Here is a 21,445-nt window from a genome sequence, read left to right on the forward strand (position 1 = left end):
AAAGTAAGCGAGATCACTGACCTCTTTTGTACCTGGATATTGGCAAATCACCCTCGCTGCACAAATATTGGCATACCGTAAATGCTAAAATAAAAACATGTAAAACATTCACGGTATGGTATGCCAATACTTTGAACTACTTGTGTATTATCTTTGGGCCCTGCAATGCCCCCGCCAAGTTGAGCGCTTGTCTTTCGACGAACGAACGACTTTGTCTAGATTTTATTACTTATTTAAGAAATAAACTAGCAGCTCTATCGAGTTTGCTAGTTCTTTACAGAAAGTTTTTGATGGGATAAAAAAAAAATTGTTTCTGTGGGATTGTGTATTCTTCTATAAGTGGCGCTAAATTCATGCAGGCGAAGCTGCCGGTAAAAGCTAAAAATAAGAAAGATGTTCAAAATGAAATAGGGGCCAAAAAACCTAGCTGTCATTTTTTTTTTTTTTCTTTTTTTTTTCTTTCTTGGCTTTCACCGGACTTACTTTCGTTGCCAATTCATTTCTACCAAAGTCGTGGTTTGAAGTGGCACGAAGTTTGGTCGATAGACGGTTATACTATCTAACGTACGAAACTTTTTCGCGGTACAATTCTATTACACGTCAGTGTTCTTTGTGTATAGTCTATGACTCTTATTGACATTTGTTTTATTTTTATTCTGTGTTGCTTGGCTGGTTGGGTCTCGTATTTGTAAGATAATTTTAATTGAAATAAGAGTTTCTAGATGGATAAACGTGTCTAATTAAACGCGATTGACGATGTCCGACTCGGAAGGAAGTAATTTTTCTGGCAATGCCTCTGACGCTGGTAGTGTAGCATCCAATCGGTCCCGCAGAAGTGCAGCGTCAAATCGGTCTCGTTCGAGTTCCCGTGGCTCCCGTGTCTCGCGTTCCCGTTCACGGTCTGGAAGCCGTAGTCCCTCGAGGAGCCCCTCACGGAGTCCTTCCAGATCTCGGTCGCGGTCACGCTCAAGAAGCAGGTATAATCACCGCCTGTGTGTTTACTTGTTTATGTGGCATCAATTAGCTATGAGAATAAATTAATGGAATTGTTCTAGGAGTCGCTCGGCTGGTTCTGATGGCAGCCGCAATAGAGACGACGAGGCCAAAGAGGCTTCTGGCGATGAGGAAGTTGAGGTGAGAAAGAAACATTTTCCACAGTTCTTTTCCAGTCACATAAAGGTTATCTGTCTATTTATTATATTGCTAGGAAATGAAAACTTAGCATTTTTATTAGATGGTAATAAATGCTATAATAAATAATATATAAATAAATAATATATACCTAAATCAAGATGGCATTAGGGCAAACTGGAATATTATACCTTTATTTTAGGCCTCCCATTCACTGAAACTTTAGCTTGAAAAGTAAGCTAACTTAGGTTAGATCTTTAATGCAATAGTCATCCCTTCATAAACCTTTATTTGTGGTAACAGCACAATCATTTCAATTCATATACAAATTAAGTGCCATGTGGTTCCCGGAATTTAAAAAGAATAGAACCACTCCATCTCTCATGATGTCATAAAAGGCAACAAAGGGAATGGCTTATAAACTCTGTATTCAAACGTGGCTTTACACCGCAAGGGATGGGATATACATGATTTCATGTATGTATGTAGAAATAGTTTCTTATTAACCTTAGACCCGTGATTCATATTAATATGCTTATGTACTTTGTTTTTATGGTATACATTATTGTTTGTAGGATGAGCAAGAGCCGGAGGGAGATGATCTGGTAGACTCCGAGGAGTATGATGAAGATGAGGAGGAGGAGAGACGCCGCAAAAAGCGTAAGAAGGACAACCGATTTGGAGGGTTCATCATCGATGAAGCGGAGGTTAGTTTCGCTCAGATTTTGTGTTTTTAGAACAATATAGTGATAAATTCATTTAGTTAATTCAAAGAGAAATTCATATGTCCATCAAAAGTTTACAAGTCCTAAATGAATCATCTCTTTTAAGTACTGTTGAAGAATATAAAGCATCAATAATATACATCTCATTTCCAATGGATGTCGTAAGAGGCGACTAAGGGATAGGCTTATAAACGTCGGATTCTTATTTTAGGCGATGGGCTAGCAACCTGTCGCTATTTGAATCTCAATTCTATCATAAAGCTTAACAGCAGAACATGGCCTATCAGTCTCTTCAAGACTGTTGGCCCTTAGATATGTATGAATGAAAAAAATAATATCCATTGGAAGTGATTTGTTTCTTTTATAACTATTTCTTGTTGCTGTATAAATTTCTGTGCAATTATTGCAAACAAACAAACAAATATTGCTCTGTTAGTTGAAGCTAAAGCTTTTGTCAGCAGCTATGCCCACATTAATTAAAAAGTTGAAGAACAAAGAAGATGATTGAATTAAGATAATGGTTTATCAGTATGTTATAAAATTGAAGTTGTCAAAAATTCCAAAAAAATTGTATTTGTATTTTGTAATTTTGTACACAACTGAAAAAGGGCTTTTGCTAATAACTTTATTTTCCACGTGAACTTCGCCCTACGCGTTTCTATTTGCTTACACGTTTTGACCTAATGTTTGAATAAAGGCATGTGACTCTTTCTTACTGCCAAACCTGTTGCCGTTTTTTCCTGCTGTAAAACTTGTTAAACATTTCGGGATAGTACTCTAATGGAATTACTATGCAATTCTTGCATTGCAAATTATTGTTGGTAATGGCATAAAAGTGGATAATTAAGAAGTATTGTCGGGAAATGTAGTCTCTGCTTTCGAGAAAATAGTGCTTGAACAATTATTGAAGAAATGAATCTGCTAACTTGGTGAATGAAGACTTCTTAATTAGTAAGTATAAATTATTTATTTCTCCTAAATCTTGAAAACTGCGCATCGCTTGTCTTATTGCTAAGATTGTGGGGCCTTGTTTATGGTAAGTTTTTTTTTGTATATATCCTTAAACTTTGTTGATAAAGTTGAAATCCTATTTTAAGTCCCAATTTGTCAATAGATACGCGTTGCGCGGAGTTCACGATTTTTCCCTTATAAAATGATTATTGGAATTAAAGTTTTAAATAACATAACTTAACATTTTTTTCTAAAAACTTTTTATTTATTTTTAAACAGCCTATTACTGCCACTGCAGGACTAAGTCTTCCACTGATTATCCTACCAGAAAACTGGTGGTGACTGCACATTCAATAGTATTTTTTCGTTCCAGAGTCCTACAGAAGAAAATGAGACATCATCATCATCAGAAGCGACAGATCTGCCTGATCAATGTGACGATAAACTGTTCCCAACATCAAAAGAACTAGACTCTTACATGCCAGCAAAAACGTCTAACCCACGAAAACGGAAAAACGATTCTGAAATAAGTAATAAAATCGACGAAATATTCGGCAATTTCAAGAATGATTTGGACAATCGGAAACATTTTGAGGAGGACGAGTGCGACCTCTACGGGAAGCTATTGGCTATTAAACTCAAACGGTTGGAAAGACATAACCGGTTAAATATGATGGCTGAAATAGATCGGATATTTCTCATGCATTATCAGAATCATCACAACAGGAGTTCGTGGCAGTACCCAGCAGGTGCCACAAGTCAGGGTGCTTCAAGTAGTGATATCAATAATGTGTTTCCTAGTACCAGTGGAATTAGATCTAACCAAAGTGCAGAAGACGTCATTTGCATAGAACAAAATGCAGTTGAAGAAATAGTGATTAGTGATGATGAAGTGGAACAATTCAAAAACAAAGAAACTACACACAACTTACCTGTGAAAGATGAACCACAATCAAATCTTAATGATGCAATGTCAAGACAAAATGATCTTTTACCAAGTGAAAATGTTCCAGTTAAAAGCAACATACCTGTAAAACAAGAGTCTGAGTCAGAATTAAATCAAAATAATCCCACACCAGTAAATAATGGCATAGTACCATTAGAAAATCAAGTATCAATAAAAAAAGAATCAAATCATGTTAATGAAGAAAAACTGTCTAAAATACATAAAACAATACCTGTAAAACTTGAACCAAAATCTATAAGAAATGAGACTTCAATATGCGAAGGCCCAGTACAAGTAAATAATAATACACCTAACCCAAATGAGCAAGATGTGACAATAAAAAATGAAATAATAGAAAAAAACTTAAAATCTTAAACAAGATCGAAAAATGATTTTGCTATAATAGATAATTTGATTAAACGTGAGAATGTGATTTTTTTTGTGAAGTGAATGTGTGATTGTGACTGAAGTCATAAATTTATTCAGAATCTTATGTTTTAGTATATAAGCGATAAAGACTTTTTGGATAGTGCGTTTTGTTAAACATTTTTGTTAATTATGTTATTTTTTTATAAAATAAAATCGATATGTGAATTTTTTTTGTTGAATCTCATTATCTTTCCTCAACAATCATATTGATATAACACATTGGATTTATGAAATAAATAGCGCCATTGGCGGGCTTAATGCTAGAAGCATTATCTACCTGTCAACCATTGGGTCTGACAAAGAACTTTAAGCGTGGTCAAACTAAATAGATATCTTTATACCTACACAAACTATAAAATAAGATAATTATAACAAACAAACATTAAGACCCTCGGAGTGGGAAGACCTAGACGAACATATCTTGATCAAATTAAGGACGTCCTGGTAAAGGGTCAGGTCAAAAGTACCCGAAACCGCCGAGCTTGCATGAAGAGAGTTATGAATGTGGATGAAGCAAAGGAAGTATGCAGGGATCGTGGCAAGTGGAAAGAGGTAGTCTCTGCCTACCCCTCCGGGAAAGAGGCGTGATTTTATGTTGTATGTATTAAGACCCTTGCCACTCTAAAGAAACCTATATACCTTCCATTTGAAGTATGCCTTTTGTTGTTTTTTGTTTGTAATCTGTTTGGAGTGGTATATAAATAAATAATTCCAATCCAATCCAATCACCTCCATCAGCCCAATCCATCTAAAATTTTATAACAAAAAGTTATTTCACTTCATTATTGTCTATCATCTTATAAATTTTTAAATCATTTAATTTTTTTTAACACTTTATAGGTTGACGATGAGGTCGACGAAGACGACGAATGGGAGGAGGGCGCCCAGGAGATGGGCATCGTGGGCAACGAGGTGGACGAGGTGGGGCCCACCGCCCGCGAGATCGAGGGCCGGCGCCGCGGCACCAACCTCTGGGACTCGCAGAAAGAGGAGGAAATTGAAGAGTACTTGAGGAACAAGTACGCTGATGAATCAGCGGCGATGAGACACTTCGGGGAAGGTGGCGAAGAAATGTCCGACGAAATCACCCAACAGACGCTCCTACCCGGCATAAAAGACCCGAATCTATGGATGGTGAAGTGCCGCATTGGTGAGGAAAAAGCGACAGTTTTACTTCTCATGAGGAAATTCATCGCGTACCAATATTCAGATGAACCTTTCCAGATCAAGTCTGTAGTGGCTCCGGAGGGCGTTAAAGGGTATATTTACATAGAGGCGTACAAACAAACTCACGTTAAAAATATAATTAATAATGTAGGCACTTTGCGCATGGGCATTTGGAAGCAGGACATGGTTCCAATTAAGGAGATGACAGATGTGCTCAGGGTTGTCAAAGAACAGTCTGGGTTGAAACCTAAACAGTGGGTGAGGCTTAAGCGAGGGTTGTACAAAGATGACATTGCCCAAGTGGACTATGTTGATCTGGCACAGAATCAAGTGCATTTGAAATTGTTACCTAGGATTGATTACACTCGGCTGAGAGGGGCCCTGAGGACGGTTCAGAGCGAGAGCGAAGCGGCCAAGCGCAAGAAGAAGCGACGCCCCACTGCGAAACCGTTCGATCCGGAAGCTATCCGAGCGATTGGAGGCGAAGTTACTTCCGATGGTGACTTTTTAATTTTCGAAGGTAACCGATATTCGCGTAAAGGTTTCCTTTACAAGAACTTTACAATGTCAGCCATTTTGGCTGAAGGCGTTAAGCCCACGCTGACGGAATTGGAACGGTTTGAGGAACAACCTGAAGGCATTGACATAGAGTTAGCAGCGCCCGCCAAAGACGATCCGACTAGCCTGCACTCGTTCTCTATGGGTGATAATGTTGAGGTGTGCTCAGGAGATCTCGCCAACTTGCAAGCGAGGATCATCGCGATTGACGGCTCCATGATCACCGTGATGCCCAAACACGACGCTCTCAAAGATCCATTGATATTCAAACCTAACGAGCTGAGGAAGTACTTCAAACAGGGTGATCACGTTAAGGTTTTGGCCGGACGATATGAGGGTGATACAGGATTGATCGTGCGAGTGGAACCACACCGCGTAGTGTTGGTTTCCGATCTCACTATGCATGAATTGGAGGTCTTGCCAAGAGACTTACAACTCTGCTCGGATATGGCCACCGGCGTGGATTCCCTCGGTCAGTTCCAGTGGGGCGACATGGTCCAACTCGATCCTCAAACCGTCGGGGTTATAGTCAGACTCGAAAAGGAAAATTTCCACGTTCTCGGCATGCAGGGCAAAGTTATCGAGTGCAAACCTCAAGCTTTACAAAAACGCCGCGAGAATCGCTTCACGATGGCTCTGGACTCCGAACAGAACACGATCCAAAAGAGAGACATAGTGAAAGTGATAGACGGACCGCACGCCGGCCGCAACGGAGAGATCAAGCATCTGTACAGGAACTTCGCATTCCTGCAGTCGCGGATGTACCTCGACAACGGCGGCATCTTCGTGTGCAAGACGCGCCACCTGCAGCTCGCCGGCGGGAACAAGAACAACGCGACCAACAACAACCTGTCGCTGGGCTTCATGTCGCCGCGCATCCACTCGCCCATGCACCCGTCGGGGCGCGGGGGCGGCGGGGGGCGGGGGCGCGGCGAGCGCGGCGTGGGCCGCGACCGCGAGTTCATCGGCCTCACCATCAAGATCACGGGCGGGCCCTACAAGGGCAACGTGGGCATCGTCAAGGACGCCACCGGCAGCACCGCGCGCGTGGAGCTGCACTCCACGTGCCAGACCATCTCCGTGGACCGCAGCCACATCGCGGGCGCGGGCGGCGGCGCGGGGGCGGCGGGGGGCGGGGGAGCCTCCAGCTACTCGCGCACGCCCGCGCGCACGCCGGCGCTGGGCGCGCACACGCCCACGTACCGCGACACGGGCATCAAGACGCCCATGCACGGCTCGCAGACGCCCATCTACGACGTGGGCAACCGCACGCCGCACTACGGCTCGGCCACGCCGTCGCACGACGGCAGCCGCACGCCGGCGCACGGCGCCTGGGACCCGGCCGCGGCCGCCACGCCGGCGCGCGACTTCGAGTTCGCGCTGGACGACGCGCCGCCGCCCTACGCGCGCGCCGGGCCCTTCACGCCGCAGACGCCGGGCACCATGTACGGCTCCGACCACACCTACAGCCCGTACCAGCCGTCGCCGTCGCCGTCGGGCTACCAGTCGGGCTACCTGGGCACGCCCAGCCCCGTGGGCTACTCGCCGCGCAGCCCGTACCAGCCCGGCACGCCGGCGCCGGACGCCGCGCCGGCGCCGGACTGGCACACCACGGAGGTGGAGGTGCGCATCCGCGCCTCGCACGAGGACGCGGCGCTGGCGGGGCAGGCGGGCGTGGTGCGCGGCCTGAGCGGCGGCATGTGCTCCGTGTTCGTGCCGCGCGAGGACCGCGTGGTGACGCTGCTGGCCGACCAGCTGGAGCCCGTGGTGCCGGCCAGCGGCGACCGCGTCAAGGTCATCGCGGGCGAGGACCGCGAGGCCGTGGGCCAGCTCATCTCCATCGAGAACCAGGAGGGCGTCGTCAAGTTCGGCACCGACGACATCAAGATCATGCAGCTGCGCCACCTCTGCAAGACCAGCACTGCCTAAACCTGTCGCGAGCGCTTTGCGAGATATCATTACACCAAACCCTTGCAGGCGATGTTGGTTCCATAGAAAAAAAAAATTACCCATAGGTATAGGAATGTCGATAAATCGTGTAGTTTATAATGTGCTAAGCGAACCTATAATTATTCTAATGTTTGATCTTGTTTAAATAAATATAAATATTATAACGTACAAGACTTGTTTCATTAAAAATTATCATACTTAAATAAATAAATTTTAAATAGAAGGTCTTGTATGTTCAGTAAAGTAGAATATGACCAGCCGCATCTCTTCCTCCTAAAGTCCAACAAATAAATGTCTAAAGCAAAATATATATCGTATATACCTACCCTACCCTGTGCTCTCTCCATACTTTCTCACTCAAGACTAGGGTTGCCAACTTTTTTTTACAAAAAAAACGTATACAATTGTTTGAATGGGAAAGAAATAAAGTATTTGGAAGGTAAAAAGTATTTTTCAAATTTTATGGTTTTATTGCATTAAAAACGTATTTTTGTGTGCTTTTAGCACATGGTAACAATTTCTTGCAACCTTTAAATATTTCGAAGGTTGTTTGACAATCAAAATTTAAATAAATAAATAATTCGTTTTTTTATTAAATTTAAGGACGCCCTATTCCTGTCTTCTCGCCACTTCTGATTCATTACATTTCATATGAAATTTCATTTCATTCTTATGAAAGCTGAAGTGGCGGGAACGGACAGTAAATAAGAATTTTTTTTTTTTTACATTCGGTAAGTTATCAGATGGATTTTTAAGTAATTATAAATAGTTTCCATCATGTGGTTTAACTTATATGTATAGTTAAATAGTTGTACTTATAAATACTTACCCATAATGAGTGTTTTGTTTTACGCACCACAGTAAAAGTTGGAAATAATGTATTTTTGCATACTTTATTTGTATGCAAAAGTATAAAGTATTATCACTTTTTGGCTGGACGATAGAATTGACATTAAAATAGTGACAGGTTACTAGCACATCGCCTAAAAGAAGAATCCTAAGTTAATTTGACCTTGTCCTTGACTTCTACAATCTGCAGAGAAGCAACTGGCCAGCATGAAAGTTTATGTAGGAAATTTTTGATTATCCTCTGTGCACGAAATTGACAGAAAAAAAATAATTTCCTTGCATTTCAATATTCATGGTTTTAGAAACCACATAACAGCATTACGCTGTTAACTCTTCTTTACCTAAAAACTAGGAGGTAAAAACATATCAAAATAAAACATTGAATAATGATTTTATTAACATTTATTGAATAAATAATACAAAAATGGTTTTCGGTTTAATAATGAAGAATTTCATTTTCAAACAGAGTACATTGACATAATGAGCAAATAACTCCTACTAACAACTTAACTGTCACAATTACTTTCGATAACTTCAAAAGGGTTATATCGAAAAATATGTTGCTACAACATGCATTGTATATGGAATACAGCGGGAATAACCCGAGCAGATATTGATCACCAACATAGTATGTGATATCAACAGCACGTAATTGTTTTGCTTGCTTCTTAAATTCTATAAAGCGCCCCCTGGCGGATTTTCAACGAAGATATGATTTTAATTTGTAGGGTATAAGTTCCTTGACCTTTCGCAAAGGGCACTTTGTGGAATAATATACAATTCACGATAGAAGCTAGCGACAATATTAAACAAAGCTCATGGTAATATGTTACCATGAGCTTTGTTTAATATTGATGATATGATTGATTGGTATGATTGTATTTGAAAGTTGGCCATATTTATGTGGTAGTCGTTCTTCAATCTGCCATTTATTACCTGCAAGATATCTCATACAATGTTCAGAACTATCTGCGACGTTTCAAATAAGTCGTATAATATATTATACGGAAGGAAAATGTATAAGAAGTAAATGCTCTGCGAAATGCGCGGAGTAATAATAAAATGCTGGAAAGTTCGAAGTATCTCTTGACTAGTCGCACAGTAGGATATCAACATAATCGCGATTCTCAAAATAAAACTAATCAACAATTTCTTCGCCTCAGGAACTAAACATCTACTTGTGGAAGCCTGAACAGCATTTTCATTCTTTCATTCCTTTATAAGGCGGTATATTCAACAATAATTGTTTCCGAACCTTATTACAATATATGTTATAGTTCAATTTATTTTTGTGAATATTCGTTACTACCTTATAAAGGCAGCCACGGCTTTCCTAAATAAATAAATTTAGTTATCGATTATGCATTCATTGCGACACTAAGAAATCGGTGACGAATTAAAATTATTGCGAAATTATTATACTTTAATGTGACGCACACGCGACCCCACCCCCTAAGTACTAAAACAATAAACTTAGTCTAAAATAGCTTTATTTCGTCCACGCCAAGGAACTGTCTTTTAGTTTAAACAAATTGTACAAGGAAATAACACGCGCAGAATGTCATTATTGAAATCTCAAAACAACTCTCGGACAAGAAAAATTGTATACTAAATAATGAAGGCATAAATTAAATTTTTAAGTATCTACGAATATTATATTAGAATGAGACAAAAATTGGACAAGTTTCCATTTAATTGATAATATTTTTTAAACATAATGACAATCTGCGCACGGTCTAATAAAGGCTCGTTCCGTGGGACAGACATCTATTGCTCTATCTGTCTATATACATGCTCAGTAATGCAAAATAGCAATAAGTACTTATCGTACAGATATATGAGAAATACGTGCCAAAAACGCACGCAATTTTCTTCTCAATTAGTACTACATTTTAAAGCCCTAGTCGACAGTTGTTTAAGGGCTTTCCTAATATGATAGAAACTGATAAATAGACAGGCAGATAAGCTACAGTCGAGACTAGTCACTAGGCCAGAATATCTACAGATGCGCTAGCGCACGACCCAGTTACTCGGCATTTATTCAATCGAAACCATTCTTCAGATCTATTAAATTAATGAATTCTACGTACATTATACATACATATAATGAAATCTAAACGATTTAATCGACAAAATTCTATATATATATTGTATATATATCCCGCTGTACTTTTTTACATCAACCATCCGTCGCTCACGCACAATTTCACATTATAACTAATACAATTAGACACAAATAAATATGTACAGACGACTCAACGACGCGGATAATCAATTTGGCATAATTAAATTTACAAGTTCTATGTGACACTGGACATGCTAATTTGTCACTGAACTGTACTTTGAAGAGGGTCTTTTTAAACGTCAGTCAGTCTATTTCATTTAATTTTATAGGGCAATATGTCTCATCTTTATTCGTTTTAATCGTTCCGATGACGTTATGCGTTGTCACAGTTCGTGAACACACCCCACATACCAGCACCAAGTTATATCATTAGATTGATGGTTAAATTCAAACATTGCCAGCCTCAATCTCAACTTTCAGCGCAATCTGGTGGTGTAAAAATTATCACTATACCCTCATCACATAAATTTTCCCTAATTTAGACTGCATTTAAAAACAATTAGTACTAGAACAGTGTCAAATTTGGATTTCCAAGTGCTTTTTATTGATACTGCGGATTTAACGCAACACGCACGCGGATCGCATACATTTCTGTTTTGAAACGTGAGCTATCGACAATTTGACCTGACTAGCAGGCAATGTACAGCCAATATCTATGTCACTGAGTTTGAATAATTTCATGAAAACATGAGTATGAATATTTTTATTTTTAAGTGTAAATACACTTTTATTTTTATTTTTAAGAGTAAATACTAGGGTTAGTTTTGCTTTTTTTTTAAATAACACTTGACATTGGCTGTACTTAAACATAAGTGCGTTAGCTTTCTAAATAAACATAACAAATAAAATCAAAGACACACTAATCCCATATACAACAAATAATTAGATTAATTATTATTAAATTCTTGCATTTACGAAAATAGACGACAAAATATACATACTTACTTCTAAGTAAATCGCTAGTTACACATAATATGCTATTATTATTGCATTATATGCAGATAGGTTTAAAATTATATTCAATTACATCGAAGAATTGTCGATAATTATAAGTATCATTTGTATTATAATCTCATATTCTAATTTCACTATGTGTAAATGGGTTCAGTATGACTTTGGCTCTGGTGACCGCAATTAAGTTTCGTTTTACATTGCGCGCTTAATCATACCTTTTAAATTAAACATTTGTAGAAAACGCGAAATGTAACACGACTTTGAACGGTACATCGTGATTGTTAAATTTGTAAAATGAATGGTACTGCATAGTAGGCTCCATAATAATTATAAACAACTTTCCCCAAGGAACAATTAAATTTATAAGGATAATAATCGCTTATATACAAATTGGCGTCCTGCCAATCGAATATAAATAGTATTAACATAATTTTTCAGTTTTTCGCCATACAATCGTACCCTAAATATAGTAATATCAAATCGATGTTGTATGACAACAGTGCTGCCGCTCGATAGTCAACTATCGAGCATTTCCATAAACTATCGATAGTATTACAATGTGAGGACTTAATAGTCATCAGACAAACGTTATTATCGATAAATTATGATAATATTGCAAATCAATATTTTGAAAGTGACAATAGTCTAATTGTCGTCATAGTTTTATACTGGCGACGTTACAGATGATTGGAGGTTTTAGCTATAGATAATCAAACTATCGATAGTTCGACAACACTGATAACATTTTTACTGGGTATGGGTGCGTTGTTACCGCTGGGGAGTGACGCCGCGACAATAATAGAGAATTACATCTATTATAATAACAATAAATTTACACACTTCAATAATGAGGGCTAACGATTTTGTGCTCACTAGATGGCGCTATTGATAATTGTAGCTAAGTTTGTTCGTTTGTTAACATTAATTGTTTATATAATCCATAATTCGATAAGAAAAATTATACGCTAAAAAAGTCACATTCATTGATTAATGCGTGTATTTACATTTGCCAAAACCTAAATTCTAAAATAATTATTATTGCTATATTATTAAATAAATTAAGCAAGAAACTCAAATGACCCACGGCGTTAAATCACAAAAACAAATGTAATCATCAGCCCGCCCAAAAACATAAAATTTTTCATACATTTTCGACTCAAAACAAAAAAAAAACAACCATCAATTTGACAGTGACATTAGACTGCACGCCGCACTAGCGCCCCCAGCGGCCCGCGCGCGCACTGACTGCCGCCGCGGTGTGTGATGTGCTATACAAACATCTACACTACAACTCACGAGGCGTACATGCGTTTGATGTCGTCCTTGTACCGCTCCTGTATGTCTTTCCGCTTGATCTTGAAGGCGGCGGTGACGAGCCCCATGTCCGGCGACCACACCTCGGTGCACAGCTTCACGGCGGCCGGCACTTCGAACCGTTCCAGCCCGCCTGGCAACATTTATAATTACAATCGTTATTTATTTATTTATACACACATTAGAATATGACCACGTTCAGCTATTACGTGGCCATTCAGTCTTTTCAAGACTGTTGGCTCTGTCTACCCCGCAAGGGATATAGACGTGACCATATGTATGTATGTATGTATGTAGAAGGCTTACGAAGCTGTCACTTTTAAAATGTCAACTTCATGATACTCCATATCTTTCCCATGAATGTCGTAAAAGGCGATTGGGGTTTAAGGCTTACGAAGCTGTCACTATTTGAATCTTAATTCCATAATAAAGTTATGCAGTTGCAGGGTAGACAGAGCCAACAGTTTTCAGAAGACTGAAAGGCGACGTTCAGCTGTAACTTGGGATTCCTCTTTTAGGCTAGCAACCTGTCACTATTTGAATCTCTATTTCATTATAAAACCGTGCTTTTTTTGAATAACTTTATATTCCACAAAAAAAGTTTCCCACACCTCAGGTGGCAAAGTATGTTTAACACTTTTATTTGTATTGGAGTCGTGTGGTTCCCGGCACCAATAAAAATAAAGAATAGGACCACTCCATCTCTTCCCCATGGATCGTAAAAGGCGACTAAGGGATAGGCTTATAAATAAACTTGGGATTGTTCTTTTAGGCGATAGGCTAGCACAATCTGTCACTATTTGAATCTCAATTCTATCATCAAGCCAAACAGCTGAACATGGCCATTCAGTCTTTTCAAGACTATTGCCTCCGTGTACCCCGCAAGGGATGAAGCCGTGACATATCACTGCATAGTATAAAACAAAGTCGCTATTTTAATCTGTTTGTCTGTAAGCTTAAATCTTTAAAATTACGCAACGGATTTTGATGCGATTTTTTGTAACAGGTAGAGTGATTCAAGAGGAAGGTTTTTATGTATAATAACATTTATAATGAGAGTTATGAATGTGGATGAAGCAAAGAAAGTATGCAGGGATCGTGGCAAGTGGAAAGAGGTAGTCTCTGCCTACCCCTCTGGGAAAGAGGCGTGATTTTATGTATGTATGTATGTAACATTTATAATTTAGCACCCGTGCGAAGCCGGGGCGGGTCGCTAGTATTCGTATATAATGCGTGCACTGCGTACTGACATTTCTTGGCGTGGTCGGCCAGCTCCTTGACCACGGCCTTCTCCATGGCGGTGTTGTGGCACAGCGCCTCGAACTCCGCGTCGGGCAGCCCCGCGCGCCGCGCTAGTTCCGCCAGGTGCGCTGGATTGGGGACTACTAGCGCCACCTGCCGAGGAGAAACGCTAACTTGAACAAGAGGTTTGTTTGTTTGTAATATCTTTATTATTTATCAACCACTGCTGTGGTCTGCATGTAGTCACGGACAATTTGTTCAAGCCCAATTTATTAGTTACGTGTAATTGTATGTACTAACATTAGATTCTTAAGCTTCACTGTTCACTAACAAATTGTATGTGCCAATATGCCGCATGAAATAAAGATTTATTATTATTTTATTGCATAGAAATTTACACAGTAAGAAGAAAATAGTAAGTTATAAAATAAACAAATCACTTGCAATGGCGGATTTATCCCATGAAGGGATCTCTTACAGTCAACCGGCAAAACAATAAAGGAACTAAATAATAGAGGTTCTGCAGGTGTTTTAGTAAACACGTCGCAGGTAAGAGAAATGCATGCATATGTACATATTGTTCTGGTCACGCGGCCCATCAGTCTTTTCAAGACTGTTCGCTCTTTGTTTGACGTAGACGTGATTATAGGTATGTTTGTTTGTATTTGTAAGTATAAAGTTTAAAATTATTGTTTTTAAATCTTATAAAGAATATCGCGTAATTATACAGAGCGGTACACACCAATTATTATGCTATGGTAGAATTCTCTGGAGATGAGTCCGTGGTACGTCTTTGACCTACGAGTAGATTATGTAAAATAAAATTTTACACAAAGCGACTACAGTCTCACCTGAGCAACCTTTGCTGGGGACACTATCAGACAGTAATGTGTCGTATTTGTATCTAATAAAGTTTAAATTATATCCGCACTTTGGGACAGCAACAAAAATTACCGTGTAAGTCTTGGAGCTGTCGCCGTAGACGCAGATGTTCTCGACGATGGGGCACGTCTTCAGCTCCGCCTCCACCTTGCCGAGCGACACGTACTCGCCGGCCTGCAGTTTCACCAGGTCCTTCTTGCGGTCTGCAAACAAATGCACGTTACATTTAATTATTATGACTTTATATTACAAAGTAGAGAGTTTTGGTAGAAACAAGTGTTTCTGTCGCACGCAGCATCGCCTTAAATTTTATTTTTAACTAGCGGACCCGACAGACTTCGTTCTGTCAAAAAGATTTGTAATATGACAGTTTTTTGTTCCTATCTATTAGACCCACATTGCTTAGACTGTACGTATTAGTTAGAAAACGTTTGTATGGGATAAAGAAAAGGACTGTTTTTAAGATTTTTCAGGCAATTATTTGGTATTTTTTCGCCGTAAAAACCATCCTTGAGCTTCGATGAATATTTAAAAAAAAATTGGCCAAATTGGTCCAGGCGTTCTTGATTTATGCGCTTACCAACACATTTAGCGATTCATTTTTATATTATAGACTAGCTGCGCCCGCGACTTCGTCCGCGTGGAATAGTTATTTTGGGCATCATTGAAGCCCTCAAGGATGAATAATTTTCCCCGTTTTGTCACATATTCCATTATTTCTTTGCTACTTATAGTTGCAGCGCGATATTATATAGCCTAAAGCCTTCCTAGATAACTGGTCTATTCAACGCAAAAAGATTTTTTCAATTCGAACCACTAATTCTTGAGATTAGTGCGTTCAAACAAACAAACTCTTCAGCTTTCATCTATCACTGCATACAGCGTCTTACAAATATTTTTTGCATGCCGCAAAGGAAAACATGTGTTACTTGTAAAATGTAACAGCGAAGCGAGCAAATAAATAAATATATGTACATACATACATAATGGTCACGTCTATATCCCTTGCGAAGTAGATAGAGCCACCAGTCTTGAAAAGGCTGAATGGCCACGTTTAGCTATTTGGCTTAATGATAGAATTGAGATTCAAATAGTGACAGGTTGTTAACCCATCGCCTAAAAAAGAATCCCAAGTTTGTAAGCCTATCCCTTAGTCGCCTTTTACGAAATCCATGGGAAAGAGATGGATAAAGAAATATTATCTAATCTAATATATTTAAACGAGCTATTCTTGTATATATGTATATAATCAGGATCTCGGAAATGGCTCCAACGATTTTCATGAAAGTTACAGATTAGGGGCGGCTCAAGGAATCGATTTATCAAGGTCCTAGGTTCGAGAAAAGCTCGGTTCCCAAGATATATAAACATTTTAAAAACCGCGTTTTAAGAAACTATATTAGCGCCATCTATAACGTCGTGACCGATGAGGGCCACACTGGGTATAAAAGTGAAAAACTCTTTCTACTCGATACTAGATGGAGCTTTCTGATGCTAGAAATTAATCCGTTCATAAATACCGCTATTTTGTCTTTCAGCGATGCTATTATTTCTTTGGGATTTTCCTAGGTTATTTTCTGAAGCTTTTGATTGACGAACGTGTTCATATTTGATAGCAACTGGCCGTCCGTGTCAATAGTAGTTTTTCTACTCATCTATAGATGGCGTTTGTCGTACTTCTTATAGATAAGTTTGCTATCGGATGCATTCGCTATCCCTGTCTATATGGTTGTTTTACTTCTCAATTGATGGCGAAATTCCTCGTATTTCTTGCACGGAAAACAAAGAAGAAGTATTTGATTTGAGGTTAGACCAAGAAAATCAATTGTTTACTTGAACTATTGACAAATGTGTCTTTTGAACTCACGAGTTTACTTAAAAATGCCTAAAAGATCTTGAAAAAGAACGCTGTTAAACAATCTAACTTCACGAAGCCGCGACTCGCCTCAAGAACACCTTAAAGAAAATCGTCATCAAATACAAACAGGTCAGGTTTCGCAAAATTCGTGCATAGCGAACTCATTTCTAGAAAACCTTCATGAAAATAATCAGATCTCTGCTTGTCCCACAGGTGTTTCTCAAACTTCACACAGTGATGAATCATTTCAAAAAAACCTACTAAATATAATTTACAAAAAAATCGTTCTATCAAAAACAAAAAACCGAGCAAAGCTCGGTCAACCAGGTACTTATTATGATGTATGTATGTATGCGACTGACCGATGATCTTGATGCAGCCGTCGTGGTGCAGCTCCCCGATGTCCCCGGAGCGGAACCAGCGCCGGCCGTCGCTGTCCACGAACTCCTCGCGCGTCTTCTCCGGGTTGCGGTAGTAGCCTTCAGCCACTGAGTCCCCGCCGATCACTATTTCACCCTGTCAATTTGTTGGTGTGGCGTTTTAGTGAAACCGTCGCAGGTTAAAGAAATGAGAGATGATTTAAAAAATATTTGATGGATATTTGATGGAATAAAGACATTTATTTGCAAATCAAATAAATGAATTATCTATCTATCTATCTATTTGGACTAGTTTTACATACAAGTTGAGCGATTGGTGAATGCTGATAGTTCAAATCTAAAGTACCTACATTTTGACTGAAATTTCCATGCGCATGAAAGACATGTATATTGATAAGGTTACCCTGCAAAGTTTGCGAAGGTCAGATCGAAATCGCTTATGACCAAAACCGCACCCAGGGCTCCACTCTAAAGCCCGGAATCAGACCAAGAGTACCAATACATATACGTGCGTTTTGGTTCTGAACAGTTGAGCCGAGAGAGAAATCAGTTTTGTTGTACAAACATCAAGTTACCTGCGGGAACGGCTTGTTGGTGACGCGGTAGTTGCCCTCCTCCCAGTTCACCAGCTTTATGTCCGTGCCCGTGGTGGGGGCCCCCACTCGGCCCGTAGACCTGCGCACACACACACATTCTTGTTAATATTCCACAAGGTATTATTGTAACGCACGCGGCTCGTGCGCAAAAGATTTCTTTCGCGAAATGTCGCGCCGGAGACTAAGAATAAAATTTGAGAAACTTATAAAATCAAATGTAATTGTAAAACACATTCTCGAATAAGAAATTTTACATTGGACATTTTGCGAAACAAATCTTTTGCGCGTGGGCCACGTAAGCATAGCAAGTGTGACATTAATGCTAACATTGTCTTCGCGGGAATCCAACTTCTTTCTAAATATACAAAAGAAGATATTGTGGTCGTAGTCTCCATCAGGCCGTAGCCGGTGACGACGTGGCAGCACAGGCAGCCGCAGCGGCACCCACCTGTCGTGCGCGTCCATGACGGTCGCGCAGGAGGTGGTCTCTGTCAGGCCGTAGCCGGTGACGACGTGGCAGCACAGGCAGCCGCAGCGGCACCCACCTGTCGTGCGCGTCCATGACGGTCGCGCAGGAGGTGGTCTCTGTCAGGCCGTAGCCGGTGACGACGTGGCAGCACAGGCAGCCGCAGCGGCACCCACCTGTCGTGCGCGTCCATGACGGTCGCGCAGGAGGTGGTCTCTGTCAGGCCGTAGCCGGTGACGACGTGGCAGCACAGGCAGCCGCAGCGGCACCCACCTGTCGTGCGCGTCCATGACGGTCGCGCAGGAGGTGGTCTCTGTCAGGCCGTAGCCGGTGACGACGTGGCAGCACAGGCAGCCGCAGCGGCACCCACCTGTCGTGCGCGTCCATGACGGTCGCGCAGGAGGTGGTCTCTGTCAGGCCGTAGCCGGTGACGACGTGGCAGCACAGGCAGCCGCAGCGGCACCCACCTGTCGTGCGCGTCCATGACGGTCGCGCAGGAGGTGGTCTCTGTCAGGCCGTAGCCGGTGACGACGTCGCAGCACAGGCAGATGCGCACCTGCGCGTGCGTGTCGGGCGACAGCGGCGCGCCGCCCACCAGCATCAGCCGCATGCGCCCGCCCAGCAGCCCGCGGATCTTGTTGAACACCTGCCAACCAACGGCAAGGCATTAGCTAACTAGAGCCTTAGCAAAACGTCGCAGGTAAGACAAATGAGAGATTGTCAAGAATAATCCATCCATATAATCACGTCTATATCCCTCTCGGGGTAACAGAGCCAGCAGTCTTGTAAGACCAACAGGCCACGCTCAGTTAGGCCCAATGATAGAATTGCGATTCAAATAGTCACAGGTTGCTAGCCCATCGCCTATAAAATTATTCCCAAGCCCTATTATCCCTTAGTCGCCTTTTACCACATCCATGGGAAAGAAATGGAGTGGTCCTATTCTTTTTTTCAATAGGTGCCGGAAATTACAAGGCACACGTTTAAGAGTAATTGGACTGTAGCGGGAGCGATGTTTCGGCTCGACCGCCACCAAAGGGAAGAGCTTCCTGAGGCTGGTGTGACGCCTGGGGAACCGCGCGACACACGATGTTGTGTCGGAAGTTGTATACAGCTCGAATGCGTGAAATCTTTGCTTGCGCGATTTAGACTTTACGCTGTTTTTGACTGATAACGTTGCATGATTTATGTTTTTGTGACTTGGTCGCCACAAGACCACAAAGATCTAAACATTAATTAAATATACATTTTAAATTGTCCAATATTTATTTATTTATTAATTTACACCAATGATGCAACGGTAGTATTACAACCTTTTAAAGTATTTGGGCAAAGAATTCTTATATCTTATATACAAAATTCTCGAGTCACAATGTTCGTTCCCGTACTCCTCCGAAACTTGAAAACCGAACTCGAATTTTGTGAGCGTATTGAGTAGGTCTGCGAATCGGATAATTTTTCCTAATTTGAATACATAGTTAATATAATAAAAATAAAAAAATATAATAAAAATTAATATATAAAAATGAACTCACGATGATGTTGAGAACAGGCGTGTCGTACCCGCGCCGCATCCAGCCCTGCTTGTACGCGTACGCCCACTTGAAGAAGGCGCTCGCGAACGCGCCGCTGCGGGACACTTTGTCCGTTATGCCCTTGCTGATGCGGTCCATTATTAGCTGGAATTGTTTTAATTTTTATGTTCCGTTCAAAAATCTCAAGTAAGTAATAAAAAACTAAGGAAGGATTCAAAAAATTTAAATACGCGACAGTGATTTTTTTATACCAATTAGTAATTTAAAAATCTGTTTTTTTTTTTTTTCATTTTTAATTTAATAATTCATTTCAACTGCTGTTTATTATTTTCAGAGAGTTGATTAACTACCTTGAAAATTGATTTTTCAAGGTATGTGTAGTTAATCAATAACAATAAAATTTATTTTACGGCTCTTTAAATTAGACAATTTCTTAAATAAATTGCACATGTAGAATACAGAAATGTTTCACTAGGGTTAAAAAGTGACAGTGAGTCCGGAAAAACTGCATAAAACGTTTGTTTTTTTAATTTAGGTTAATTTTATGACATCCATGGACTTTTACGACATCCATGGGGAAGAGATGGAGTGGTTCCTATTCTTTTTCTATTGGTACCGGGAACCACACCGCACATAAATATATATATTTAGATATAGTGGCAAATCACACGTTTATAGCTCTTATATAAGTAATATAATAATACATACTGGTACTGTGGTGATGCAGGTGGGTCGCAATATGGTGGCGTCTCCTTTAGTCCCCTTCATGATCTTGCTGGACGAGTCCAACATCGTCAGCGGCGTGGAGTAGCCGATTGGCACGCCTGGAGCGATAAGTAAATTATTTTTAAAGAAAAAATAAGGGAAAGATCGCCTTTGTAGCTTAACTTTTGCATAATATATAGTCCCAACATTGACATGTATTTTTACAGTATTATTTGTTATTTTTAATTTTTAAACAATCACGAATATTTTTTTATCTCTGATGCGTCTTTATGGGAAAAAAGCTCGGGGTCCGCCTTTGCCTACGGGAAATCTGTTCAAAGGGGAATTAATACACAGCTAAGATAATGTTTCTTGGCTTGAAAAAGGGCTTATTTCCTATGTTATCCACTGAGGAATCCACTGGAACTTGGTGTAGCTCTATCAACTCTATCAAGGGTTATGTGATGGCTATATGATGATGACACTGACCTCCAATGATGCACAGGCTCTCGGCCAGCAGCTCGAACACGTGCGCCAGCGGCAGGAAGCCCATGAGGGTGTCCCCCTCGTATATGATGATGACACTGACCTCCAATGATGCACAGGCTCTCGGCCAGCAGCTCGAACACGTGCGCCAGCGGCAGGAAGCCCATGAGGGTGTCCCCCTCGTATATGATGATGA

General features: G+C 40.6%; 2 protein-coding genes across 5 annotated transcripts in view; one reads left to right on the top strand and one right to left on the bottom strand.

The window, feature by feature from the left end:
* Positions 1–648: 648 nt before the first annotated feature.
* LOC106132196 (transcription elongation factor SPT5) lies at positions 649–8,026 on the top strand. Its single transcript, XM_060945353.1, has 4 exons — positions 649–977; positions 1,056–1,134; positions 1,707–1,838; positions 5,023–8,026. The coding sequence occupies exons 1-4, from the start codon at positions 757–759 to the stop codon at positions 7,834–7,836; spliced, it is 3,246 nt and encodes a 1,081-aa protein (XP_060801336.1). The 5' UTR covers positions 649–756; the 3' UTR covers positions 7,837–8,026.
* A 1,064-nt stretch (positions 8,027–9,090) lies between these two features.
* Positions 9,091–21,445, bottom strand: part of LOC106132197 (long-chain-fatty-acid--CoA ligase 4) — a 46,408-nt gene continuing 34,053 nt past the window's right edge. For all 4 annotated transcript variants that reach the window (XM_060947102.1, XM_060947104.1, XM_060947107.1 and 1 more), the window contains 8 exons: positions 20,767–20,882; positions 20,059–20,202; positions 18,991–19,169; positions 18,037–18,136; positions 17,444–17,597; positions 15,296–15,426; positions 14,350–14,494; positions 9,091–13,232 (listed from right to left, as the gene is read on the bottom strand). In XM_060947102.1, the coding sequence (XP_060803085.1) occupies positions 13,078–13,232; positions 14,350–14,494; positions 15,296–15,426; positions 17,444–17,597; positions 18,037–18,136; positions 18,991–19,169; positions 20,059–20,202; positions 20,767–20,882 (1,124 nt within the window). In that variant the 3' untranslated portion in view covers positions 9,091–13,077. The remainder of the gene's footprint in view (positions 13,233–14,349; positions 14,495–15,295; positions 15,427–17,443; positions 17,598–18,036; positions 18,137–18,990; positions 19,170–20,058; positions 20,203–20,766; positions 20,883–21,445) is intronic.

The sequence above is a fragment of the Amyelois transitella genome, chromosome 2 (assembly GCF_032362555.1).
Source record: "Amyelois transitella isolate CPQ chromosome 2, ilAmyTran1.1, whole genome shotgun sequence".
Lineage (NCBI taxonomy): Eukaryota > Metazoa > Arthropoda > Insecta > Lepidoptera > Pyralidae > Amyelois > Amyelois transitella.

What these genes read in the sequence shown, in the direction of transcription:
- LOC106132196 (XM_060945353.1), top strand. Translation starts at nt 757, where the DNA reads ATGTCCGACTCGGAAGGAAGTAATTTTTCTGGCAATGCCTCTGACGCT. An exon ending in CTGGCGATGAGGAAGTTGAG is followed by an intron (nt 1,135 to 1,706) that starts GTGAGAAAGAAA and finishes TATTGTTTGTAG; the next exon opens with GATGAGCAAGAGCCGGAGGG. An exon ending in TCATCATCGATGAAGCGGAG is followed by an intron (nt 1,839 to 5,022) that starts GTTAGTTTCGCT and finishes AACACTTTATAG; the next exon opens with GTTGACGATGAGGTCGACGA.